At 42.7% G+C, this 27,453-nt stretch overlaps 2 protein-coding genes across 11 annotated transcripts; one reads left to right on the top strand and one right to left on the bottom strand.

The window, feature by feature from the left end:
* On the bottom strand, positions 1-15,198 carry LOC116397881 (glutamine-rich protein 1). Of its 7 annotated transcripts, none has more exons than XM_031873960.1 (12): positions 15,129-15,198; positions 5,093-5,352; positions 4,928-4,996; positions 4,039-4,176; positions 2,749-3,954; positions 2,250-2,409; positions 1,889-2,043; positions 1,690-1,804; positions 1,504-1,612; positions 1,264-1,415; positions 1,073-1,163; positions 1-961 (listed from the first exon to the last, which is right to left on the bottom strand). In XM_031873960.1, exons 1-12 carry the CDS (start codon positions 15,139-15,141, stop codon positions 772-774), a joined length of 2,658 nt encoding a protein of 885 aa, XP_031729820.1. In that variant the 5' UTR covers positions 15,142-15,198; the 3' UTR covers positions 1-771. The 7 variants fall into 7 exon arrangements, with proteins under 7 accessions (XP_031729820.1, XP_031729676.1, XP_031729747.1 ...); XM_031873816.1 differs by having other exon boundaries at positions 1,252-1,415; positions 15,129-15,156; XM_031873887.1 differs by having other exon boundaries at positions 1,252-1,415; positions 4,934-4,996; positions 15,129-15,156.
* On the top strand, positions 15,165-27,453 carry tmcc1b (transmembrane and coiled-coil domain family 1b). Of its 4 annotated transcripts, none has more exons than XM_031875091.1 (8): positions 15,165-15,262; positions 18,134-18,307; positions 20,138-20,181; positions 20,925-21,699; positions 24,082-24,501; positions 25,270-25,754; positions 25,847-25,982; positions 26,061-27,453. In XM_031875091.1, the coding sequence occupies exons 4-8, from the start codon at positions 21,100-21,102 to the stop codon at positions 26,373-26,375; spliced, it is 1,956 nt and encodes a 651-aa protein (XP_031730951.1). In that variant the 5' UTR covers positions 15,165-15,262; positions 18,134-18,307; positions 20,138-20,181; positions 20,925-21,099; the 3' UTR covers positions 26,376-27,453. The 4 variants fall into 4 exon arrangements, with proteins under 4 accessions (XP_031730951.1, XP_031731210.1, XP_031731123.1 ...); XM_031875263.1 differs by having other exon boundaries at positions 15,179-15,554; XM_031875177.1 differs by having other exon boundaries at positions 15,179-16,553.

The following is a 27,453-nucleotide window of genomic DNA, read 5'->3' as shown; positions in this document are numbered from 1 at the left end:
TTTCCATCTGTATGTTCTGTTTAATAACCTACTATACATACATACAGGAATAGGTTGGCAAAAATCCTTGAAGGGTGTTCAAATCACTAGCTTTGACCTGAGAAAAATATGTTTCCAATATCCTGAATGACTACAATATAGCACTTTGACCGCGTGAATATCTGAGGATCAACTCACTCAATGATCCACAAGCGTAAATTATGACGTAAATTTTTAAAACAGGCACAAGTTCTTCAGCTTTGAACGTATCAATACATGATCCAAAATGCAGTCAGTATACAAAAAACAAAAAATAAAAGTTGTGAGAAGTGGTCCCTGTAAATGTCCATTAAGATGTCGTGTAGTTGGACTTTGAAGAGACTATTTGGTAAATGGTCTGTGAGGTTAAGTAGAGAAAGGTTAAATATCCTCATATTGTTTTGATACCTTTACAGAAAGAAAATGTACCATCTCTGCAGAGCTCAGAGGACAGGAGGGCAATCATAGTCCAGCAGGCGTGAGACCAACGTCTCCCTTACTTGCCAGTTTAAAGGTTACAGAGGCAATGGCTTACAAAGGTAGTCAAGAGACAGAACGGTCCAACCAATCAGCAGAAAACAGAAACAGAAATATCTTTGCCGTTGTGACGCAGTCCTCAGAGAGAGATAATGATTGATCCCTTTGATTTGAGATGATGGTCATTGGGGTTTATAGAATCAGGATGGATACTGCATAGTCAACAATCAGTGACAGGAGACCAAGTTCCCACGAGTCCAGTCAGTCTTCTCAAATTTAGCTCATGATGTCCGGACCGATGGCGATGATCTCCTGGATCTCTCGGACCACGATGATGCGGGCCAGCACGTGCTCCACTTGCTGAGTCGTGAGGGGCTGAGATGAGTACCACATCGGGCTGTTCGGTGCAACGACGGGCTCTGGAGTCATGTAGTATGCGTCATTACGTCCCTTAACGCTTTGAGGACTGGAAAAGAGCGGTTCAATAAAGAAAAGGGAGTTTAGTTTTCCCCCCCCCAATATATTTACACTGAAGAATGATCCAGTAACACAGGATTTATGTGATCGAGTCGCTCACCATTTGAAGAGATAAAAGTCATAGAGTTTAATGGGGCAGCGAAGGGGATTCTCTGGATCCTCGATCTGCTCTTCATACATGTCATCGGTTCCTGAAACAGACACAACAACAGTTCAGCATAGGCAACTTCTGTTGTCAAAAGGTTGTGACTCACAACAAGATTTACACGAGTGGCTTACTGTTTTGAGCACCTTTCTGTCCGGCGCTGTTTGGACCTTGTCCTTTGAGAAGGCGGATGCTAGTTGCTTTGTCCTTGGCGTTAGCGGGGTTCTTCTTCGTGTGTCTTAGGACCTTGGAGAAAGCTACTTTCATGTGCTGTTCAGGTGTTGTCAGGTGGAAATGCCTGTGATAAACCACACACAGCAATTACACGTCTGTGTCATTGAAGGGAAGAGATTCGGGTCATTCGGTGCCGACACGAGGTTACTCACTTAGTGTTGAAATACATTAGAGTTGTGAGCAATGTGGCTGGTGAATGTGCACCAAGCTGTTTGCACTCCCACAGCATCTCCTCTGTCACATGACTTGGGATGACATAACCTGAGATGAGAACACACAATGAGCAATTCTTTCTATAAAACAAATTAAAGAAACTATAAATGTTGAGTCTCTCCCACCTAAAGGATGGACACTGGGTTTCCAACCATCCAGGATTTTGTGTAAGCACCCACAAAAACGTGTGTAATACGGATCGGAGAAAATATCATCCACGCGTCCATTTTCAAAGAGATACTGGAAAAAATGAATAAATTGGGGTTAAATCTCAAATGAGACAGCCTTTTGGCATTATACATCGTTGAGCATTGGGATACTGACCTTTTGTATACACAAAAAAACATAATATAGAACATCGGATGTGAATTGCTCTTCGTCTGATCCTCGTGCCTCCTGCGTCATCAGAGAGAGACCCAGGTTGAGCTCAGCTACTGCGCTGGACACCAAGTCTTCCTGATAACGCAGCGGCTGACGACCTACCACGGAGAGAGGAGCGGAGGCAACATTTGCGTTAGTGCTATTAATGGAAACATGCTCAATTTTAAGCCGAATAAAAGTGATTAACAACAATATTAACAGTGAATACATTGGGAATCAAAACATACTGAAAGTTTAAGTCATTGGTGTCATTTGAAAAATGTCAAATAAGGATGCCTGTTCAAATAACTGGTAGTTGACTTACGTCCTATGGGCGCAAGCTTGGTCTTTTCCTGCTTGTTTAGCTCCGTGTTTTTTCGCTTCACCCAAAGACGCCAGACCTCCAGGCCTTCCTCCGGCTTCAGGCAGATGGGAACCATAATCTCTGTAGGCGGTTCAGCCTGACCCTCTGTCTCCATGTGGCCCTGCAGGACACCAAAGTAAAAACGTCAGTTAATGCTTTGGGGGGGGGGTGGAAAGGGCAGCAAGGAGGAAATGCACCTTTGTAATCGCATGATGATGATAATTAAGCTAGATAATTGTATGATTACGTAAAATTATTTACAGGTGATTTTTCAAGACTGGTGTAAAAATCACATGTGAGTCAAACGGACACCAGGGCTATTTCAAGGTATTGAAGTAGTTCCTGACTTTAACGATACATGTCTGCCGTGTTTTTCATCCTCATCCCAGCATATTAAATATTATAAGATTACTTATTTACAGCATCGGACATATCAGTTAATGAAAAGGTCAATTCAAACCTGCAGATGGAGCTGCTGCTCTTGTCCCTCTTCTACTTGGCTCTGCTGTTGATTTGGGTCCCATATGTGCACCGACTGTGTAGTGTTGTAAGTCCCGCCCACAGTCTGCACTGCCACAGGGATGTGAATGTTCCCGTTCATGAACTGAGCTGGGAACAGGGTCTGTACGATTTCTTCCTGTGTCCCACTGGAGGCCGACTGCACATCTGTGGACCTTGATGAGGAATTGGGGGACATTTTGTCCTTCCCGTTGGTAGTGGTGACTTGCATTGTGTTGTACGTGTCCTGTGGGATGGCAATGTGAGTTACCCCCTGCTGCTGTGGAGTGGAGTACACAGGGATGGTCCAGGTCTCACCTGTGGGACCTGTGATTGTTCCTGTTGTGCTGTACAGTTGTGCGCTGTCAACAGTGAGCAAATCTGGTCGTAGGGACACGTAGCTTTGCTGCTGCCCTTGAGGGATGGCTAGAACTGTGGCTACCTGTTGGCCCTGGTACGATACAGCCAGAGGGACATCCACCTTACGCTTCTTGGCAGGTTGGAGGACAGTTGAGACCGTGCCGGACCTCCTCTCTGCCTCCCTGGGAGAGTCCTGTTGCTGCGAATGAGACATGGCCTCTATGGTCTGAATCTGGATCTGTTGGCCATCTTGGAGTTGAATGTGTTGGCCACCTGGAAGCTGAATTTGTTGGCCACCTGGAAGCTGAATCTGCTGGCCACTCTGTAGCTGAATGTGTTGGCCACCTGGAAGCTGAATTTGCTGGCCACCCTGGAGCTGAATGTGTTGGCCACCAGGAAGCTGAATCTGCTGGCCACTCTGTAGCTGAATGTGTTGGCCTCCAGGAAGCTGAATTTGCTGGCCACCCTGGAGCTGAATCTGTTGGCCACCAGGTAGCTGAATTTGCTGGCCACCCTGTAGCTGAATTTGCTGGCCACCCTGTAGCTGAATTTGCTGGCCACCCTGTAGCTGAATATGTTGGCCACCAGGAAGCTGTATTTGTTGGCCCCCCTGGAGCTGAATTTGCTGGCCATCATGTAGTTGAATCTGCTGGCCACCCTGGAGCTGAATATGTTGGCCCGCCTCAAGTTGAATTTGCTGGCCGCCTGGCAGCTGAATATGCTGCGTTCCTTGTAACTGGATTTGCTGTCCGCTTGACAACTGGATTTGTTGTCCTCCAGCTACAGCTGCAACCAGCTGTGCCTGAATCTGTGGCACACGGATGACACAGTCAACAAGCCGGCATCACATGGATGCACTTGATATGGGTGACTGTTTGAATAAATCCTGTACCTGCTGCTGCTGCTCCTCTGTGAGCTCTCCCTGCTGGACAAAGTGGGCTGTTGAGATTCCCTGCAGGTCCTGCTGAGAGGGGGAGGCCACCTGAAGAACCTGGCCAACTGTTTGGCCTTGCTGTTCCTGAATCTGAACCTGGCACAGAGGGAGAGTTGGAAAAACAAAACAGGCCAGTCAGCAGTCAAATCAATAAATGGCTAATGGCTTAATACACTGTGAAGTTCTCTTTTCTAATGGTAAAGTGAGTATCTTCAAATTGATGACATTTCTGATGGGAATGTTGAAGCTACTCTACTACAAAAGCTATCAATAATTAGCAGGTGACACAATCTATGTGTCACAGTTTTATTGAATTTAACCAAAGAAACGGTTTGTTCTCCACAGAAAAAGTTACACAACTGTATGTTTTTGTTGTAGTGAAATTCCAAAATAGAGTGATTGTCAATTGTGGAATTTTCCATGATTGGCTTAAGCTATACATAAAAAAAAAAATGAAGGACAGAGTGACAGTCACAAGTGCAGCAGTAGCGAGAAGGCGAATGATTGATCCCACTTTAATGTGTAGCCACATACCTCCTAACAACCAGTAGGAAGCATGGAGGCTAATAACCAGAACAAAATGAAGGAATAAATTAAATGTTTTACTGAATGGATTAACGAGGCACCTTACATAAAAAGGTGAAAGTATCAGAGTTAAGAGAGCAAAGTTACTTCACTAACTTAACTTTAACTTAAAGACTCAAAACACCACACTGCCTTCTTATTTGTTTTCCTCTTGGCAGTGAGTCGTGACAGTGTTTCTGGGCCCTGCAGGACCCCATTTGTCTTGTGCCATTAAAACACAGTATGACATAATATAAGAAGTGACATTGGCATATAAACTAACCTGCACCTGAAGCTGCTGTTCAGACTCTTGATGCACAGACAGATGAGGTGAAATCTCTGCCGAGGTCACCTGTACCGGTCATAAAGCATGCACATATATGAAGTGCAGCGGATTGCACCACAGGGAAGAAAATCAGTAATATAAAAAAAAGGGACTAGGTCTTACCGGACCAGCTAGCTCTAAGAGAGAGCCAGCCACTTCCGTGCTGTCTGTGTACACACAGCTGGTATCCTGCTGCTGGTACACCATGGCAGTGGTGGTGTCGGCCCCTCCCTGCTGGCTGAACTCCTGCAGCACCTCTGGGCCCTTGGCGAGAGACTCTAGGAACTCCTTCATCCTGTGCTGAGGGACTGTGCGGGCTTTCTGCCGTACATACTCATCAAAGGAAACCACCCCACTGTCCTGCTCATTCATCCTCAATTGACCTACAAAGATGCATTTTACAACATTTGAGAATGTAATTAAACTGCTCACATTTACAATGCATTGAAAACACAGATATATAGTGAAGCATATGCAGAGGGAGACACGAAATATATAGGCATTACATAATTGGCTGTTTGTATTTAAATCTCTGCTGGTTAAATATGTGGACGTTAGTCTATCATAGTGCACGGGACAAAGTGCATGTTGGCTTGTAATACAATAACTGAGCTACGCTTCAACTTTTTCTAGTTAGGCATTACAGTCACGGATTTAGTTAAATTTTAAATTGTTATAATATCATCGACGATTCTGGTTAAATGTGTAGAGGGCACGAACAAAATAGTTGCCCGACTTTGTGTCCTGACTGTATAATAATGGTGTCAACGTTACAGCTAGTGGTTAGCACGTTAGCTTCACGATGTTAGCGAGGCACTCTTTGGACACAGCCCATATGGATAGTTTACTTGCTAGCAACTGTTAACTGTATTTAACACCACCGAAAGCCATTGTGATATCTAATCATTGTAAATTAAGCAATCAACATTAGCTGGTAGCACATTTAAACACGTTAAAGCAGCAGTCCATTCATTGCACGTAAAATAAAGCTTGCTAATCGTCGTGCTAACGTTAGCTAGCTAGCTAGCTCGATGGCTCTGGATCCTGTCATGCTACCTTAAATAAAACGAAATCCTCTCCTTTCCGCCAAGGCACGGTGTTTAAAACTAAAATCCCGATAAACGTCTAACGGCTACCGTCACCACACCGTTCACTTAACTACATAGCGCGTGTAGCGGCGGTATAATCCCGCAAACAATGCGGTGATTAGATTGCGATAAAAAAAAATGTAACAGCAGCAGCGAGCGGGCGAGGTCTGACGTCTGCTTGTTTCAGGCACGCAACGGTGGAAAAACAAGTTTCACAGCTCCAGCAAAGCACATATTTATGAATCCATTTGAACTCCGAGTGGTATTACTACAACCTACACGTTCACAGCGACACATGCGAAAACCTCCACTGTGTTTATCCCGGGAGATATAAAATGACGGAAGTTAGGCCCCAAAAATAACGCGACTCCTCTCCAGACTGCTCAGCCAGTGACGGCCTGCCGCTGTGTCCCGTTAACTAGAGTTCCCATTCTGAGAGGTGGCAACATGGCATTTAGACGAGCCATGCTGCCACAGGGTTACAGGCAAGCTGTAGGCTTGGATAATGATGCTTCATCATATTTCCTAATTTGTTTGTTAAATTAAAAATCCCCAATACAATTATTGGGTGATTTAGAGCCATAGAATATTACCTGACCTTTCACTATTATATGTTACCTTTATTGTATGGCACTTAAAAACAGAGTGGGGGATAATAGAAGAGGACATATAGAAAGCCAGATAGATAGCTAGACAGATATAGTTGGATATTAAATCTGAATGAAATCATTTATTGAGTGATTTTTCTCTAAAATGAAAACCAAATTGACACCGAGTTCTGTTGTGCATTGGCCTCACGATAATCTCTATATGCCACAATGCCTGTGAAATGACTTTGAAAGCTCAGAAAGATGCAACTAAATGGATCTTATTTTGTCAGACTACCTCCCTTATCACCATATTTTTTGACTCCGTACAACAAGACTCTGGAAACCAAGTTCCAGGTTGAGTCATTTAGAATTGACACATGAAAATATCCGTACTCCAGCAGTGTTAAAATGCTTTCCAGGGTTGTTCTGTTGATGGTAAACATTAGAATGCATGTACCTTTAACAAAATCTAACTTCCCCAGTCTGCCTTAAAGAGCCAGGCATGTGCTGCTGAGGGCCTCCCACAGTTCTCCCCACAACAAACTGCCTCTTGCCCGTCTTAAGGTGGACCAACACAGATGTACTGTGTGCATAGGCTATGTCCTCTACACACTGGATAGCGAAGAGTTAATTCCCACACTCACTGCAGACTGCAGGGGCTCTCTGGTGGAAGCGGTGGAGGGACTAATACACATATGTCCTTAATATTTTTCTCCAAAAAAAATTGCTTACAATAATAGTGAAAACATATTAACATTGATCTAAGTAGCGACTGTGACTTAGTTATTTTGCATGTTATTTTAACGTACAGCATGCATGACATCTGGCCTACTCTCCATATGTCACGAGTTTGTCCCTCGCATGTTCATACGTTTCAAGTTATTAAGCCAAAGAGTTGACATGAAACAATGCTGGAGTCTAGTTGGCTTCACATTATCACTTCATGTGACTTTGTGTTACTTAATGTAATCCTTTAGAAAAGGGATTTACCTTAACACAGCTGTGCAACGGTAGGTAAGGTCTGTGGGCCTTTTATTAATAGTCAATCATTTACACAAAATGTTTCATTTTTAAATCTACATATTTGAAAACAATGACCCCTCAGAATATGCTCATTAATGCACCCCCCCCCCAACCCAGAATTGGCCCTGGTATTTTTTCCCAGGTGACATCAGGATGGGAGACTGCCAAGTAACCAGCCGGTGCAGTAATAAAATAAGACGTCAGCTTGATGGCTGTGAGCACGATTGTGGGTTCAATCCTCACTGAGATGCTCTTTATGTACCACATCAGAAATCAGACTCCACTGCATCTAGAGGTGGAGTGCTACCCATGACACACTAGATGGAAGAAGAGCAAAAGGAATCACAGGTACATCTGACTTATCTGGTTTTATTGAGCATTTAAAAATGTATTTTGTTTAGTTTAAAGGACAGATTATTTCGGCAATGGGCTATTGTGTTTTGGTAATGTTGAATAGTTGGACAATCGTCCGCTTGTTTTAGAGGCTACCTTGCGTGTAAAGCTTTTTTAATGCTTTTGTATTTGTGCACTTTTGTAACTAGTACACTTTCTCAACACTAAGTCAGGACACAAGGCATTTCTTAAACTTGTGGTTCAACAGAAATAACGTTCACCTGAGGTTGTATTTGGGAAATCTTGTCACTTGTAAGAAATGTTTATGTCATGCTGCATATAATTGTATGATGCAGTATCATGCATCATTTCAGTCATGTATGATTTTTATTTCATGTCCTGTGTGATGTCCATATCATTGAAGTGGCAACCTGACATTTGTGACCAAAAGCTCACAGACTGATCAGACTGGTTCATGCTGTGAAGTTCCATGTTTTTGCCCAGCTGGGTCGTATTTTAGCTGAGACAAACCATCCATAGATGTTGTGGAGTGTGCAAACCCACTGGATTACACAGGAGAATGATGTTCTTTATAGGATTGAAATGCAAGATTCATTATCTGGGAATTCGTGTGACTCTTCAGCTCTTTAAAGTCTTTCTACTATCAACTAATTTGCATATACAACAGTGTACTGTAAAAATACTGCATCCCATTGATATATAATAAGGGTCTATTTTGAAGTGCAATAGTTACATTAATGTAATCTATATAATGTCAGTCTGATGTGCCTGACTGTTCATTTCTGTCTTCTTTGTTGTTCTACAGATTTGGGGATTTGGACTAAATGTGAAAAATGGGGCGTTCATCTTTGCTCTTCGTTACGCTAACCGTGTCCCTTTCGTCACTTGGGTATTTTATTCAAACTTAATCGCTGGACAACTCTGATTCAGTGCGAGTAACTCGAAGCACAGGCAGAAACACGAACGCCCCGGACATCTTGGCCAGTGAATTGATCTTCCATTCAGAGAGCAACAGTTACTCTGTGGAGGGCAGTGGACATACTGTTGACAGTACAGCATCACTCATCATGGCAAAGGAGTCTGAGCGTGCCAGCAATGAAAACCCTTCTTGGTCTGGAATCACATTAACACCAGTTCTTACTCTGCACCACTCAGGGCCTCAAGACCAAGGAGCTGACAAAGCTAATACTTTAATTACAAGACACACTCTCTCCAGTGTGCGCATGATCTCAGAACAATTGAAGGACAGTCATACGTCCATAGTAAATGCTGATTTTCTGGATGGTAAGTCAATATAATTGTGTTTACATATAATAAGATGCATTTAGTTAATTAAGATGATATGATTCCTAATCAATTTGATTTAAGTGGATATAATGATAAGGCCTTACAAAATATTGTCAGTTCTTTTTTCTTCAGTCATCAAATGTAGTATAAAAATACTCTCCATTAGCTACATAGTAAAATACACAATTAAATCAAAATATACTGTATGTTTACACATTGATTTCTCCAGCATCAAAAACACAACTTTTCCTCTTCCTCCCTCTTACCGTCTCTCATTTTCAGGTTTGGACAGCCCTGTACTCCCTGTCCAAAACAATGCAGGACCCAGAGATCCCTGTGTCCTTGCATTGTTCTCACAAACTCTAATGGCACCAGTCTGCTCTGGGATGACATGAGCCGCACACTGGCATTTGCCTGGGAACTACATGTATTTGGATATGCCAGCCTTTTCGTATTGATGGCACAGCCCTGGCTGTTATGGGACTGGCAGGTGTTCCTCACCCCCTCTGTGATGCCCTGATTTTGGCAAACACTCTCCTGATCCTGAGTGGTAGTCTGCGTGGTGTCCTCCTTCTGCTTGATCCTCATGGCACCCGTCAGATCCTCTCTTGTGCTACTCTGGCAGCACTCCATAATGTTCCTCTGCAGCTCCTTCTGTGGGCACAGATTTCCCTCGCTCTGGTCGCTCTCAGAGGGTTGAAATTGTTACTTTTCCTGCTAAAGCTGCAGCACCCATGGGTGGTTAGAGGGCTGGCTTTATCTCATTGTAGTCCATTACTTGTAGCAGACCTTTTTCTCTCCAACTTTATCCCCAGCTCTCCCTCTGTTGCTACAGACCCTCTCCCTATATGCTGGGGCCATTCAGCATGGGAATCTTCAGCAAGTCTTTCTCTCGTCTACATCCACTTCTCAGGTCTTCTGTACCTCAGTGGGTTCCTTCACAGGGGATTGAGAAGCATGCAAAGCGAGTAACAGCAGTGTGCGCTATGGGTGCAGACACCACTGATGGAAATGGTGGTACAATAACTTTACCTCCAGCTCATGTAGGCTACTGGTGGAAGTTGGATACAGAGTCTATTTCTGCATCTAAAGAGCTAAAGCAGTCACCTAGTGTTGCTAGTGATTATAATGATAGTGTTGGGTCTCCAGCTGCTGCACATCAGAAGGACAGATTTAACTCTCTCAGCAGTGATGCATCAGCATGACTGGTCTGAAGGTGATGTCACAGACCTCTGAGCTGTCGTGGACAGTAACACTCTCGCAAGACATGGTCTCATCTAAACAAAAACTGCTTTACTTGTGTTGGTCTAAAATTGACTTGATTCAAATTCATTGCCATTTGACTTTCGTTGGGTCCTCTGAAATATTTGAATGTTGATGTGTTTTATCCACAAGTGTGTTGAAATGATTCCCAGTGGATATTATGAGCATTTCACAAGAGATTTATAATGCTTGTTCTATATGCCAGTGTGTATGCAGGAGAGGCCAGTGTAACATTTCTATCATCCCAGTCAACACCTCTCTCCGGCTTGTATCCGATTAGTGTCGTAACTTCACTGATTAAAGTCATGTGAGCATTTGTTTGGCTCACCTTTGATGATATTTGAAAGCTGCATTATTTTCCTCTGCAAACAATGAATATGATTGTGTTCATTGTGTATAAAATAAAGTGATAAAAGCCTGTGCCGAAATGCTGCATTGAAACATTGAGAATTGCATTTATATTGCTCTAATGCTTGATTTGTGCTGTTTACCAACAGAAGCCTTATTATAACTCAATTTGATTTAAATGTGTTTTTTAAAAAGTAGTCTCAACTGCCTTTTTAGCCGAACTTTTTTTTAATGAAATACACTCAATTTAACTCAGAAAGACTGGGTTATTGTTCTGATCCATCTAAAGAACAACTTTTTGGTGGCTCAGTCTAATAAATCGCTTAGCTTATGTCGTAGTCTAATTGAAGTTCGGGTTGCTCGCACCAGACTGATTAGCAAAAACATGCCATATGTACTCATGCCTTGGAGAAATCATATGTTGTACTTTGTGGTCACGGTGACTCTAACTTCCGTACAACATAATTACAGACAAGCTGTTGATAAAGAAGCTGTTATTGTGCAAAGGCCTCCGTTTGTAGGCTTTGATTAAATATTTGTAACATGCAAACTGCCACATTCATCTCTGAATGCTAAGAAATGAACATTTGTGCTTCATTGGCTTAAACCGAACATGGAAAATATGAACTGCTTCTTGCCTGTTAGCAATAAAAGCTATTGCGACTCTGTGAATACCAAGACTTAGGTTATCTGATTTAACATGTGCAAAGAAACTAAAAACAATAGTAAGCTGCCTTGTCTTTAAGGACGATGTGCCGTTTTTGAAGACTAGTGGAGCTGTAGAGGAACGTGTCAATGATTATTCGGATGTATCTTGGATGTCGGATGTATCATGTCACTAACTCGTAGCGTGCATATGTGTCCTTGTATCGAGACTTGTCAAAATATTGAGACAACTGTTCAAAAACGCCTCCAGATCCTTCATTAAACATGAGTCATGAATCAGTTCTGAATGAGCTATGTCACAGTTTATTATGGCTGTCTGGTGTGTTTGGATTTCTCAATCATCAAACTGAATTTGTGCCTTTTTTCAGTGTTGCACGATTGGATGATTGCAAAACTGAAGCACATGGATCCATCGGTGCAATGTCGTGACAACTTGATGACTCTGAAGGGTCAGAGCTCCTCACTTTCTTGTGGATAGTGGGTCGTTTTATAAATACAAGGAGTTTGGTATTTTGTCCAATACACAATAAACTGTTAAAACTTTTTTTTGTAATGTCAAACAGATGAAGGACCTCTTAATCCTTTGTCTCAAATGCCCGTTGGCTTCTCTGTGAAGAGGTCCCGCAGAGATATGGCTTTGCTGCCCCTTACCAGGGCTGCCATGTCACCCAGCAGGTAAGGCTAATTTCCTATGTCAATATTCACAATATCTCATGGATCTATGAAACAGTTAGAAAGAAACACGGCTGAAGTCAAACTGCATGTTGATATTTCCCCAAAACATAATATTCCTAAAGCCCTTTTCCAACTTTGTCTTTGGCTAATCTTCATAACTCTGTAAATAAATTTCAATGTTTGATCAACTTTTTGACTGATGGAACTTCTTAGATTTGATTGAGCCTGTTTGTCCCTCCACACTGCAGGGTAGTGATTATATACTATACTGCTGCGTTTATGGGGGGGCACCATTGACAGTGTCTTGCCATGCTGTGTTACCACCTCCTTGTTTACGGCTTCCTCTCTGGGATGGTGGTGAAATTTGGTGTTAAGTTAAGGGTCAGTGACTTAACATATTGGCATTTTATTAGCTTCAAAAAACTGCTTTAGAATCATTTTCTCATCCGTTATTAAAACTGTTGCCGTGTCTGACAAGTGGAAGTCTCCTTTATCGGTCTGTAGCAGTTGCGGATTTGCTCTCTGGAGGACTGACCCTCATTGCACCCTACAATAGGCTTGTGCAGAAAGATCAAGGTAGGGTGGGCCCTCTTGTGGTTAAAAAGAGAAGCTGATATGTACACATGCTTTTGATTCGCTCAGTTTGTTTCCTTGCAGGATGACAAGTATTTACTCTCTCTTCTGTTGGCGGATGTTGAGCTCTCAGTCTCATGCCTTTCATTACTGGACATTGAGCCTATAACAACTATGCGTCGATACTAGGTCCAGCAGTATCCTAAACAGTTTCTTCAGAATCAGAATCAGATACACATAATTTAGCTTGGTATTGGTGCATAACAATAAACACAGTGCAATAGTATAAGACATAATTAAAAAAATAGAAGATAGGAAAATTTACAATAAAATATGGTAAACAAACAAATAAGAGATATGTTATTAAAGCGTCAAGTAAGAGAAAAAAAGATGTGCAGGGGTGTGTAACTGTAAGAAATTGTCCTAGGGATGTAAGTGTCAGAGTCAATGGGGGTCCCGGCTTTATTGATGAGCCAGTACCCCCAGTTCCCAATGTTTTTCTCAACACCCGGTGTTTCCCGGGCCCACTCACACAATCCTGCCCTTACCACAGGTAGAGTGGCGCAGTTGCCACAACATCCACAGCTTCCCTCGGGTAATGCTACAGACTCCCAACACTGAAAACCAAGAGGCACCTGCAGCTCAGCACCCCGCATTCCCATCTTTGCCACAGTATCCATAGTTCTCTCATCACCATCTGTTTCCCAGCCCACAATCTACTGCTAATAAAAACACTGCTGCTCCCCCGGCCCAACTACCTCAGATGCCGGGGTATCCATGAACTTTTTTCCCACAATTTCCCATGGTACCTGGAATTTTCCATCCAACAACTCCTCCTCCTCCTCCTCCTCCTTCTCCTCCTGCCACCAGCACAAAGGCTTTGTTAACCACACCGGCCTCCACCACTAAGCATGATGGGAAGCCTTATGTTCCCCAGCAGCCACAGTTTCCGATGCCCCCTCAATATCCTTTCTTGCCATTCTCACAACACCTGCAGCCTCCACAAGGTCAACCTCAAGCTCTTTGGGCCATAATCCAGCAGCCCAAACCATATCATGGTTATCCGCAGACCTACCACATCCCTGTGTTATATCCTCCTAAGTATGCCTCTCATAGACATAAAACTCCCGTCACCACATCAACCAGCGCAGCTACCACTCTAAAGCCTACGGCTCAAATGCCTCTTTATTACCCACACCCTTATATGCCAGCACACTATGTTCCTCAGTAGACTCCCATTCCAGTATTTGCTGATCATCTTGCACACCCAGCTCCATCTGAACAGCATCAACGTCTGTGTGTACCGTGCCATGCCTTCATTTCATCTTTTCCTTTCTCATCAAAGGCCAAAATCGTCTGCAAGAAACCGGTAAAAGTTCTGCTGACGGTCTCCAGGAGCTTCACAGACTCTCCTTTGTGCATTTTGGTTAACCTTTTTTAACGTTTCTTGCTTTGCATATAGTAAGAGGAATTTAAAACTTACATTTTTCTGAAGAAGAATAAAGGGCAAAGTAAGCTGCACAGTTACTGTTTTTTTGTTGAATGTTTAAAAAACAAAAAACAGTTTGATGGGTAAAGATGTCCAGGGCCGTAGCTGGACTCTAGAAACACTGAGTTCATGTCTACCCTAGTCCATTTTTTCTTCTTCATATGATTATTAATATATTATTTATTCTGGTATGTCATATTTTCAGTAAATTGTATTTCTCCGCTTGAAGAATGTTTCTAGGGCAACAACTAACACCTGTTTTCATTACTGATTAATCTGCCTATTGTTTTCTTGATTAATTATTTGGTCTGCATAAAATGTCATAAAATGTAGACAAATTATGAATCACAGTTTCCCAGAACCTACGGTCACGTCTTCGAATTTGAGTTTCATCCGACCAAGACGTCATGTTTACTATTATGTCCAAGAAAACTAGCAAATCTGAAAATGTGCGTGGCTGAAAGCAATGACTTCTGTAATATTTGCTTTAAATAAATGAAATTATCGAAATAGTTGCTGACTATTTGATTTATCGACAAATAGTCATAATTTTTACTCCACATACTTCAAAGCCTTCTCAGCATTGCCTGGAATAACACTGTGGTGGGCAAAAAAAGCTTACAGACAATTCCTTCTTGCCCTAAGAACCGTCAAAAAGTATTTATATTGAGTCTGATAACGGTTGAATTAGTACAATAAGAAACAAATGACCGAGGACATGACCAGAGTGTCCTCAAAAGTAGCTCCACCCAAATCTCTAACAATAATAATAAATGTATATCATTGCAATTTAACTGGATCACCTGCATGGATCATATGGGATGGTCGTCTGGCGCTCAGCTGTTCTGACGTCGAGCACGCTGTCTGACGTCACCGTGGGAGTGTTCCACCATCGGGAGAAATGAACGGTCATCAACACAATCCTCTCAGCGCCCATGTAAGTTGAAGCCAGCAAAACACACATTTTGCGCACCGTTCTATGAATGAAATGTGTTTCCATACGCTGTTATCCGATGTGCCCGAGGGCTCCGGTTGATTAGCCTCGTTTATCCAATTGTCGCCGCCCGCCTGGCGAGGTGCCCTGTTCGCCTGTAGCTAACCATGGCCGAAGTGATGTTTCCTAGCTAGGGAGAGTCTAGCCAGGCTGCTAACTGACAGGCTGAGTGGCCAAGGCGGCGAGTAAGCGCCTGTTTTACCACCCAGGGTAGTCTGGACGGGCGATGTTGCAGGTAGTTCACATGTGAGCGAAAAAGCAAATGAATGCGTGTGCTTTTTAAAGGTTTAACTTCGGAGACAACACTCAGGGCCGGGATTCAATTACATCACAACGGTCAGACTAGAACATGTACAATTAAATTGAACTACTTTTAGTTGACTGAACCATTTTTGTCCTCAGTTAAACTCCGGCTTATGTTACCAATACAAAGAGGGAGGTCGAAGCTAATGCAGACTTGGTGTGTTTGGAGCCTTTCACACCTGCGAGGACAGGCGTCTTCTGCATTTCTATAAAACGGAGTTACATAATTCCATATGTGGAGAAGAGCTGATAATGTCTCATTTTGTCTTTGTTAATAATGTGACAGTTGGTACTTTCTTGCAAGATTCAATTTTAGATACAAGAGTTTGATGGTCAAATAGATAAGAGGGGCTATCTATCACTAAACAGTGATGGCACCTGTGGTTATGTGATGACTGTACAACAACCAACATCCTGATGCAGGAGTGTGTTTTAAGTTATTTGAACAGGTAAAGCAGTCATCTACTGGATTGTCCTGGGAAGTGTGTGGTTCACATTACATGATGGTCACCATCTGATATTTAAATCAGTGATGTTGGCCGTTGAAGTGTAATGTAAAAGATTGTTTACGTAGTCTGTCCTCTGTTACCTAGTCTAAAAACATACATAATGTGTAAAAACATGCTCTAGCATTTATGTTATCCACCTTGTTATACATCAATTTGAAGAAAAATAGAAATACTCCAAAACTGCAGACATAATTTAAAGGTTAGACACAATAAGTTAGACAGGTGTCATGCTAAATATGCAGTAAACCTAACCTAATACATAACACCGTGACCCCGCCCCGCACAGCAGCACCGGTGTGCAGTGTAAAGTAAAACGAACACCTCCCGGTGCACCACGTTAGCTTGTACTGCTAGCTACCAGAGGGGCAGACAAGCCATCAAAACGGGGTCAACGATTCATCAGGACTTCATCTACCACAGCGGTCAGCACCACCCTCCAACTACACGATTAACTACATGGACGTTTTCAGCTCTTACGTGCTACATTTGAATGTTTTTAACGGCCAAGGCCTACGAAACGTTGGCTAGGGAGCTGCTAATTTCATCCTCTTCTTATCTTTAGCTAACGTTAAACCGTTGGGCTCAAGACTATTTTCAGTAACTTATTAACGTTAACTCAAAAACAACGCCCCGGTGCTCGTGAACGAGATTCATTTGATCACACCATCTGCTTTTAAATTGGTGAGCATCCGGGTGGCACGTTACTACAGTTACCCTCCATGTAATGACACCAATGCACCTGTAACCTCGGGAGTAATTTAATTAAATAACCTGAGCTGCGTGGTGACAGTACGCGCCCTAACCTTAGCGTGTTTAATGACAGCGCGTGTTTAACTAGCTGGAAAAACTAAATGGTCTAAAGAAAGGGAAACTGTATTGTTCCTACTGATTTGGGTGGCGATGATCTCATCGGAATGCACGTATGACCGTCTATCCGCGTGTTTACTCGGAGAGATAACGTCATGATGTATTGTTGTTGAGTCATCGCTGAATCACTTTATCTCAGTTGTGTGGTTCATTTCCTGCACATAATCCCATGGGGCTATTCGGCACCATTAATTAACATTACACAGTTAATTAAGATACAACGCCTCGGAGGCCTGTGCTGTACAAAGCTGAATATGAGTTCTTCTTCTGCTATTTTAAACCACAGTCTTGGATGAGCTTGTTGTAAAAATGGCTGAACTAGTTTGTTTGTGTTGAGTAATCACTTCTATTCAAATGATATTACCCTCAAATGGCTGTTTCATAATAACATGATAATAATAATGATGAAAATAATACTTATATTAATAATAACAACAGTAATATCTGGGTTTTATCCTCCAATGTTCTACTTTGTACACCAGCTAATGCTGCTGAAATCTGCTGACATGCTGGTTATATTTCCTCAAAATATCAAGGTGGCTGGAGGTTTTTGAGCCAGTTGTTTTCCACCGACTGCAACACTTCTCCTCTGATCCAGGAGCTGGTTGGTTTAGATGTTGCATAATTTATATAAACTTTTCATTTTTTGTTTACTTGTCAGATTTTGCACTGTGAAAGTTTTGTTGTCGTAACAGAATAATTGTTGTGTGGTGACTGTTATCAGTCAATCTCAGACTGCATATAATCTAGTTCTGGTCTACAATATATATTGAATCCTCTTGGTATCATGAAGCCAAACAAAATCATTGGTAACAAGTGGGATGTGAGGATTATTAAAATAGCATCTTACGTGTAGATCTGATGGTGTAAATATCTGACAGTTCAATCCAAACTTGTCAGTTCTTTCTAATTAGTTTGAGGGGAACAAATAACTGAGTAATACTGAAGTGAAACCATATTCATGGTGATCACAGATAGCTTATAGAGCATGTCAATAGGCTACTCTGTCATGCAGAAGAACGTCATTAATACAGCAATTATTGGAGACGGATCAACCGGTATACCGCCCAGCACTGCTTCATAGAAAACCGTTTCTCACCTTGTCTTGCCTCTGTTTTTTTGTTTGTCTTTGCAGCATGTGATTTTTCTAAATGTCCATGGAAACAGCTGACTAAAGTTTGACAGCTATCCCACCAGTTTTCCATTTGTAAGAATTACTCAGAGGAAGCAGTGCTGGAAATTCACTTGGATTAAACCATTTCCTGTGTTAATAGATCCACAAATCATCTGCTGATGACCACATCTGAAGGTATGTGTCTCTGTACTTGTGTCTCTATTGTATTTAAAGCTTTTTGTTTTTATAGATCTTTGCTGAACAATAGTATGAATCACTATGTGTATAAATATATACATATATGTGTGTGTGTAATAATAATTGTAGTTTTACCTGCTACAAGTAGACACTATTACAGTTTACAAGGTCCTCTGACTAAATGTGACGAGAAGAATAGAAAGACAATGCAAACGAGCTGCTGAATGTGCACCATTTCCAGTATTACATCTCAACATGAATACATTGTTGTGTTTTGGGAACACAGTCTGAAACTAATGAATGCTAATCCTCAGTAATATGTGCAAATGTCTGAATATTGTAATAAAGCATGTGAGCCTATGCCGATGTAGCAATGACCCAAGAGGACACCCTGCATCCAGACTCAAACATGTAATCTGCTGTCATTTTGTAGGAATGTTTATTCAACACGAGGAAAAGCTTAGATGCTGCGAGCCATGCACAGCACTCTGTAGATGGTGTGACCTTGGAGCACAGCCTGTACAGAGAGTGATAGGCCAATGTTGGTTGACCCACTTTGAAAAGAAATCTTTGCCCTTAGCTCTAGAGGAGTCCGACGTCGTGGTGTTTTCACCGTAGATGAGGGATAAAGGTCCATGTCTGCGTGTTCCTCTGTCTTGTTCTGAGGTTCCTCTGCAGTGCGTTCCACTGAGTTACTGAATGGCCGTGTCTCTGTCTATAATCAGTGATTCAGGATCAGGAAATGAGTGACTGTTTTAGAAGCTGCGTTAAATCAGTTGTTTGTATAAGTGCATAGTCTATATATGATAATTGTTAGCCTTAACATTATGACATGTAGCTCCAAGTGCAGGTACAATGTGCTCTTATATTTGTCATCTGTGAGTTTTAAACTAGCAGCCATGGAACCCTGCATACACACAAACACACATACCTGAGTGTAGACAGCTCTGGTTTAAGACAATGTCTTATATAACTTCATTATGGTTGACTTATGTTTGAGGGATTGTAGTTTAGAGTTACTTAAAGTATCGTCCTTGTAGAGGGAGGGATGTGAATCTGTTGATGGATTCACTTGTTTTGAGCAATGAGTGAGATGAGGGACGGCAGTAAGTGAAAAGTAATAGTTTTAAAAATAAAAGCATGTATTCAACATGTTGATCAGCAAGACTTGGTTACTCTTGTCGTTATTGTACTACACTACCACCTACCCTTTAACAAAGTGCTTTCTTACACGGCAGAGCTAACAGCAGGCCCAGCTGTAGTGAGTCACTGCGCTCCACTAATGGAGCCTTTCAGAGGGTTTTTGGTGCTAGATTGTGCTGCTGGCTTGTTAAGTGATACTTAGTGCTGACTCGTGGAATCGTTTTTCCATTTGTTTGCAAAATAATCCGTGTACTGTAGTCAGACCCGTCCCTTTAGGCTTTTGGATATTTGCTTTTTAGAGAAACATGCTTTTTCTCACCATGTCCTGTAAACCAGCCTGGTGCTCGAAGACTGAAGGAAGGTACATCTCAAACTTACTGTTGATATTGTAGAAATTAATTGTATTCTGGGCTTTACGAGAAACCCAGGTGTTGTAACTGTTGGTAATGGGTGCTATTCAGGTTTTATTTAACGATGTATGTTTCTGGCTTTAGAAATTTAGAAAATTAGATATTTGTATTTAAGGATAGCGTGCACATTAGTTAAATAATCTTGTACATTTTTACCAGTTACTACTAAATTGAAGCTTTGTTTTTATCTCTGTGTATTTCTTTGTTATGCTACAGTATGCTTCTTTTTTAACCGTATCGTTTTCTGTTTTTGTTTCTATTTCTGTTCATTTAGCCAATCCCGAGTTGTGAGTCAGTAGAGGAGAAGCCGGGCGGATGGTAAGCTTTCTGTCACTCTCTATCTCACCTCCTCTCTTGCTTTCTGTCTCACTGTCTCATTACATGTTGGTAAACCAAAATGCTTTTATATAATCTGTCATCTGAGGGCCAAATTCTCGGAAAGGTCCTTTACATTACAGGATGTAAGCCTTGTTATACAATGAGAGGCAAAGAGGAGGCCGCCGTGGATCGTTGAACACCTTAATCAGTTGAGAATTGGATAATAATCCCTGTCCGTTTAGAATTTCATTTACATTTTTCACACTGTAGTCTCTTTGTTAGCGTCATCAAAGCACTCTCAATTATGTTTATTATTAATTTCCGTTATGAATACTTTCTGAAATGTGATTAGTCAACTAAAGTCGGGTTTCAATACCCAGAAAAAAACAATAGAAAGTGAGTTCAGAAACAGCCTCAGGCATTGACCTTCAACATGTGCAATATACCAAACGTTGACATTTCAGAAACTGTTCTCAAAGTTTGTTTATTTTGTAGACTTTGTGTTTTTGCATTACTGGGTTGGCGCCGTCAGACATGCCACATGCTGTTAGGCTCAAATGGATACCTACTGTTTTCATTCAGCAGAGAGAAAATATACTTTTTCGATCATGAATATTTTGCAAAAAGTGGTCATGTCTGGTTCAACCCAGTTTATGTTGCTGGATGTTTTATATTCTGCTTCTTATTATGTTCACCACTCACTTCTGCATGTCGTAATCCGTTTTATTTTCCTTTTGTGGTAGACAAGCATGACATTGAGCCAAGCCACAGATTCATGTCCACTCAAAAGGCCCAACTGAGCGCCATCCCCTCTGCTTCCCGGCTCGCAACAAGTCGCTCAGAGGGGGGGTGTCGACGGGACGTAGCTAGTCCCCTGCACCCCCAAGTAGAACCTCACTGTGAAACTGGAGGTCGCTGATGGATCAGGGTTGTAGTGAGCAGAGTCCAGAGGAGCCGGACACGGGAGGCCGAGCGGAGCTGGAGGGCGGCAGGAGGGCGTCGGAGTCAGAGCATGGCTTGTCCAAAATCACCCATAATGCCCTGGAGAACATGGGAGCGTTGGGCCATGGCCTGAAGCAGTTCTTCCAGCCACAGCGCCGACGCTCCTCCGTTTCCCCACATGACTCTGTCTCGTCCTGCACAGGCGCCCCTCCCTCCGAACCCACTGATGTAGGGTCAGAAGTAGGGGACGCTCCGGCCTCCTCGGCCCTCCCTTTGGATTCTGACAACCCTGCTGCTTCCGCCCCTCCCGCAGCTCTGAACCGTGTTCTGCAGCAGATCCGAGGTGCTCCACCAATGAAGCGTGGCACCAGCCTGCAGAGCCGCCGCAGCAAGGTGGGGGGCACCGGGGAGCCTCCCCAGAAAGGTAGCCCGCAGATCCACCGGCGCAGCACCCATGAAGCCCTGCTGCAGGCTGGACGCCCACGTTCGTCCTCGACCACAGATACGCCCAGCAGCCCGGCTCTAGCTGACGTTCTGCTGACGTCTGGTTACCACTCAACTGAGGAGCCTGACAAGGTGAGTGTCTCAGTTCTGCTCCGTGGTCCAGGTGAGAAATAAACCACGGACATCCAACAGTACATTCTTTACAGAGTAGGAAGACATTCCAGTGTTTATACAAGGTTTGTGATATAGGTTACATAGGCAGTTGCCTAGAGTGGCAGTGTGTGGGTGCGCATGGAGAAGGAGAAAATAAAAATCGACTGGCTCTCCTTGTGTGAGTCATAATTCACTCAAATCTGAACACGGAGACATGAAATGCACTTCTGGAATCAGCGTGACTTACACTTTACAGGGAGGGAGATCTCCAATGTCCGTCACAGAGAAATGCTCATAAATTCTCTTAGAAATCATAGAAAACGAGCTGCTTCATGTAACTACAGAACGTCTCTCGTATTCATCACGTTTAGCAGTTTTCTTCAGTATAAAAAGTAATCTAGTAATTGTTTGACTACTGAGGACTCAGGAACTGCTAATAGCTAATGCAGTATCACTTTCCAAAATGCTAATTTGCCAAGTTGTAAATAAATAATAGGCAAAAACGGTGTCGCCAACAGTTAACTCACGGATTTTTTCAGTGTGATTTAATTAATTCCTAATTATATATATTTCTTTTTTTAAATATCTGTCCTTGTACATGCACAGTACAACTCACATAACACATGGCCTTATTTTACTGAACTTAATCCTGAAATTGTTGTATTCATAGAAAAATTAGCTTCAGGACATAAAACATTCAAATATAAATCGTAATACAAAGAGACACTGTGCATTCATGCAATGCATGGTTTGCAACCTAGCTGTAAAAATAGAAGATAAAACCGAGTCATGCACTAATATCTGTGCAAGAATATCAAAACGAAGTGAACTGTGCAAACGTGTTAAAGGCTGTTAATGGTTGAGATGTGCCTGGATGAACTGGTGAATGGGGAGATGCAGCGATGGCCTTTGAGCAGTTGGTGACTATGTGCTTTAAGCCGTTCTAAATTTAGACTCTTGCTGTCTCTGAGTGTACTTGAGGTCAGAGACGGCTTGCAGGAATAAACAAACTCAAACTTGTAGGATGTTTTCTTTTCACATTGAATCGTGATAGAAATCTGGAAACAACACCTTCAGTGTTATAACCGCTGACACTGTAAAAGGGTGTAAAAAAAAAAGAACAATAATTTATAAAACCTGACACAGTAATTACAGCAGATGATAAAGTATTTTGAACTCCAGTGTGACAGGAGAATCTCTGGAATGACAAATCGGGAGAACGTAGACGTCGTAAAGCGACGAGGGGTAATGCCGCACTGTTCTGGCAACTCACTGGAAGCTGGAATTAAGTTTATTAACAGATGTCATAAGCTTCACCCCCCTGTGTTACCATTTATCTTAGGAAACATATGACCTGTTATTTGTAATCGATAATCATCAACTGAGGTTGATTTATCCTCCGTGGAAACAAGTTGTCTTTTTGTTGCCAAGGGCAGATTCAAAAGTCATTATCCAAGAACCTTTTCCTACTTCATATTTTTTTGTATTAGTGCTAGATACCTACAGTTTAAGTATAAAATGTATGGAATCAAATGGGTAATTTATTGTTAAATGCTGGCGTGTAAACCAACACCTCTGTTAAGTTATTCATTGGCAGCTCTTTCTAATCGCCTCCGTCAATGTGAATTTTAAATGCATCTTCCTGTACTGTACATTCTCAGATAAACACGATGCTTTATTCTATCTTTATGGTTTACACTTAAACTGGAAATACTTTGGAGTAGTTCTTCAGAGTACAAGGGGCTCAACAGCTGGTCCGTTTCCAATAGGGGCTCTTATGATGGGACCAATTCAGTTTGTGCTCTCCTTCTGTCGCCTCAGTTTGAGCCTCAAGGCTCTGATGTCTGTTTATGGCTTCACATCATTTGCACTGGGCTTTTTATCTAAATGACCCCTCATATCAGCCCTCTTGTCTTATTGTTGAGCTTTTGTTGCCCACAATAGTCACTGCATCTCTCCACCTGTGACTCCTTGAAGTGGAGTTGTGAAGTGACAGCCAAAAGGCATCTTTTGTTCTTCTAGTGCCATCTGCTGTTGTGAAGAGTGAATGTGTAGTGACAAGTGTATGTAGGTTTTCAAATGTTAGTAAAAAACACACTGCGGCACTGTGTTTTAAACCGATTTTAATCAGTGTTCACGTTAGATACTGTAACAGTTCTCATTAGGCACAACTTGAAACACTAGAGCACTAGACCGGGTCATAAACACCAAAGTATTGACAGCAATACATCACCCAGTGCTCGCACAATAATGCATGACAAAGTTCTATCTTGACAAACAGTGATTTTAATGTTTTGTCTTGATAAACTTTAAATGATGAAAATTATTTCTTTATAATTTCCCCTTCTCTTCTGTTCACAGCTGGACCGCTATGATGGATCAGGCCCTGCTGTGTCACCCAGTGCTCTCCCCTACGGTGCAGATGGGTATGATGTAGTGGACAGTACCCCGGACCCCCAGCGAACTAAGCAGGCCATTGCCCAACTACAACAGAAGATCCTCAAACTCACGGAACAAATCAAAATTGAACAAACTGCACGCGATGACAACGTGGCTGAATACCTGAAACTCGCCAATAATGCGGACAAACAGCAGAGCGCTCGCATCAAACAGGTGTTCGAGAAGAAGAACCAAAAGTCGGCTCAGACTATCCAGCAACTGCAGAGGAAGCTGGAGCACTACCACCGGAAGCTTCGAGAGGTGGAGCACAACGGCATCCCTCGCCAGTCCAAAGATGTTTTCCGAGACATGCACCAGGGGCTGAAAGATGTTGGAGCCAAGGTGTGTGCTTCCCGGGGGCCTTCTTTGTTTTTTTTTTTGTTGCCAAAACTCACTCTCAGGAATATTTAGGAGGTGTTATTGACAAAAACACTACATTACTAATAACCTTTTTCTCCAATAAAGTGTCCCGTATTTCATCTAAATTTGTTGATTGAGTAAAAGTAAAGGGGTCAAGAGAGCAGACAGCTTGTTTGAGAATAGACTGTTATAACATGAATAATGGCTGCTTTCCATTTAGTGTGTGCCAGTATGGCGCATGCTTTACTGGCACATGTAAGTGAAACAGTTTATAGTAGTCTTGAATAAGGTGGCTTCTCTCACTTGAAAGCAGAAATCTGAATTAGTTCCTCAGTTGTTCCAGTTAAACGGTCCGTTTGCCCAGATACGACAGAAACGTGTCTACTTGCCGATAATGGTCAATAGTCATGAAGAGACTTTTGTCCATGCAGAAAACAAACAGGAATGTGGAGTTATTGTTGTGCCTTAAACTACACAAACACAAAAGTAATGGGTGGAAAATGTTCATTATTGCAAGAAGTAAACCTGGTTAGCCCAAAGTGCAGAATTCGTCTTTAGCTCCAGTGAGCTGGTCAGAGCAGCTGACCAGCTCATGCTGTTCCTTTGTGTTTAAGGCTATTTAATGACAACTGCTAAAGCTGTCAGGCTCTGTGATCAATACGTTAGTGATCAGTTTGACCGCGGTTAAACTAGCTTTCATATTGTTAACTCGACGCAGCCTGACCACTTACCTGAAATCACTCATTACAGGTGACGGGGGGCCTCTCCAGCTTCTCTCATGCCACTCATTCTGCAGCTGGAGCTGTGGTGTCCAAGCCGAGAGAAATCGCCTCCCTCATCCGCAACAAGTTTGGCAGTGCTGATAACATTGCAGCTTTGAAGGATTCCTTGGATGAAACCCAGGGAGACGAGGGTGTTGGCCCCGGAGGGACGAGGACCCTTGGGACCGGACAGTTGCAGTCCAGCCCAAAGTATGGCAGTGACGAGGACTGTTCGAGCGCTACTTCCGGCTCTGCAGGAGCCAACAGCACGACCGGAGCCCCCGGAGGCCCCCCAAGCTCCAAGGGCAACACCCTCGATCATGGCCAAGCCTCAGGCTTTGATGCCATACTCCATGAGATCCAAGAGCTGCGGGAAAACCAAGGTCGACTGGAGGAGTCCTTTGAAAACCTAAAGGCCCACTACCAGCGCGACTACACGATGATCATGGAGACCTTGCAAGAAGAACGATACAGGTGTCACATCATATCCTATACACTAATAGCTCCGTACGGGTAGAAGGAAATCGTCCCGTTTGTGATGTACTGCTGTTGTCACTGTTTTGCAGGTGTGAACGTTTAGAAGAACAACTCAATGACTTGACAGAACTGCACCAAAATGAAATTCTGAACTTGAAACAGGAACTAGCCAGCATGGAGGAGAAGATCGCTTACCAGTCTTACGAAAGAGCGAGGGACATTCAGGTGAGCTTGACTGAAATGAACATGTTTCTACTTTGTCGTCAGAGCTATTTCCCTGACAGTGCTGTCTCTACCCTGTAGGAGGCGCTGGAGGCGTGTCAGACGCGTATCTCCAAGATGGAGCTGCAGCAGCAGCAGCAGCAGGTGGTGCAGCTCGAGGGTTTGGAGAACGCCACAGCACGGACTCTCCTGGGAAAACTAATCAATGTGCTGCTGGCTGTCATGGCCGTCCTTTTGGTGTTTGTGTCCACAGTGGCTAACTGTGTCGTCCCATTAATGAAAACACGCAGCCGCACGCTTTCTACGCTGCTCCTTGTAATCCTCCTCGCCGTCCTCTGGAGGCACTGGGATGCCATTTCAGAGTATCTGCATCACTTTCTTCTGCACCCCAGATGACCAGCTTGGAGAGGCTTAGTTAAATAATGACGGGACGGAGGATTTGGGGCTGATGTGTAAAGGGAGGACACTGACCCATACAGGGAGTTGGAACTCAATTGTCCTTCCTTTTCTGCCTCTTCAGCAGCTTCTCTGAACACTCGGCAGGGTTGCATCAGAGGTTTGTCACTTTATCTCTTCCTGAAAGGTGTTTTGAGAAGAACACAACAGAGAATAAGGGGAGAAAAGGTTGGATGTTTGGTATTGACTTGCTATCTTTGGTGCAGTTGGCACAAGCACATACTGTTAAGGGTGAATGGGCATCGTAGTGAAGGAGGGGCTGAGAGAACTGCACACTTGATTTCTCTCTTCTGAGTGAATTTGTTTACATGTGGAAAACGTTGCATTGTTTTCCCACAGAAGAAATTGTAATTCAGAGTTTTATTACTTTCAAGCTAATTCAAGTGGTATTGTTTTGAAGTCACCGCTATTTTTAATACAGCTAATTGATTTTATTTACTTTTAACTGTAATGAACTGACAGTGCTCTGCTGATTTAGTTGTCCATATTCTCTTTTTTTGTACGTTCTCTCTCTTCTAGTCTTGCCACTCTGGTTTTTTCAGTCTGCTCTTTTTGTTCCCCTTTACTCAGTCTTTTAACATGTCAGCCTCTGTGACCAACTCTTCCTCTTCCTGCTCACTACACTCTGAAGACTTGGGGTGCTTGCACATCAGCTACTTTGCTCTGGAACTAGACTTGTCACTGGAATCAAATAGAAGTGGGTTCTTGACTTGTTTCGTATGGATGTGTGAAGTCAATAACACTGGTTCTGCCTCAACCAGGATATTGCTCTGAAGAACTTTTAAGTTTGGAGTTGCAACCCCGCCCTCTGGGCCAACTGGCTCCTGCTGTCCTGGTGGCGTTTCCACTGCAGAAGAATAATTAATGAACTGAATTAACATACTTGAAGAGCGATTAAAGTGCTCAAAGACTCAGTGCTTCCGTACTGTTTCTCTTAGTGACAATGAAATAGTAATACTTTTTAGTTGATTTTTTTATTTTTTAAAGACAAATAAATTTGCTGTTTTAAAATGTGAAA

Source organism: Anarrhichthys ocellatus, unplaced genomic scaffold, assembly GCF_004355925.1.
Source record: "Anarrhichthys ocellatus isolate YVR2014 unplaced genomic scaffold, GSC_Weel_1.0 scaffold1, whole genome shotgun sequence".
Classification (NCBI taxonomy): Eukaryota; Metazoa; Chordata; class Actinopteri; order Perciformes; family Anarhichadidae; genus Anarrhichthys; species Anarrhichthys ocellatus.
Note: the sequence above shows the minus strand (reverse complement) of the source record. Positions and strands in the feature narration are given on the sequence as shown.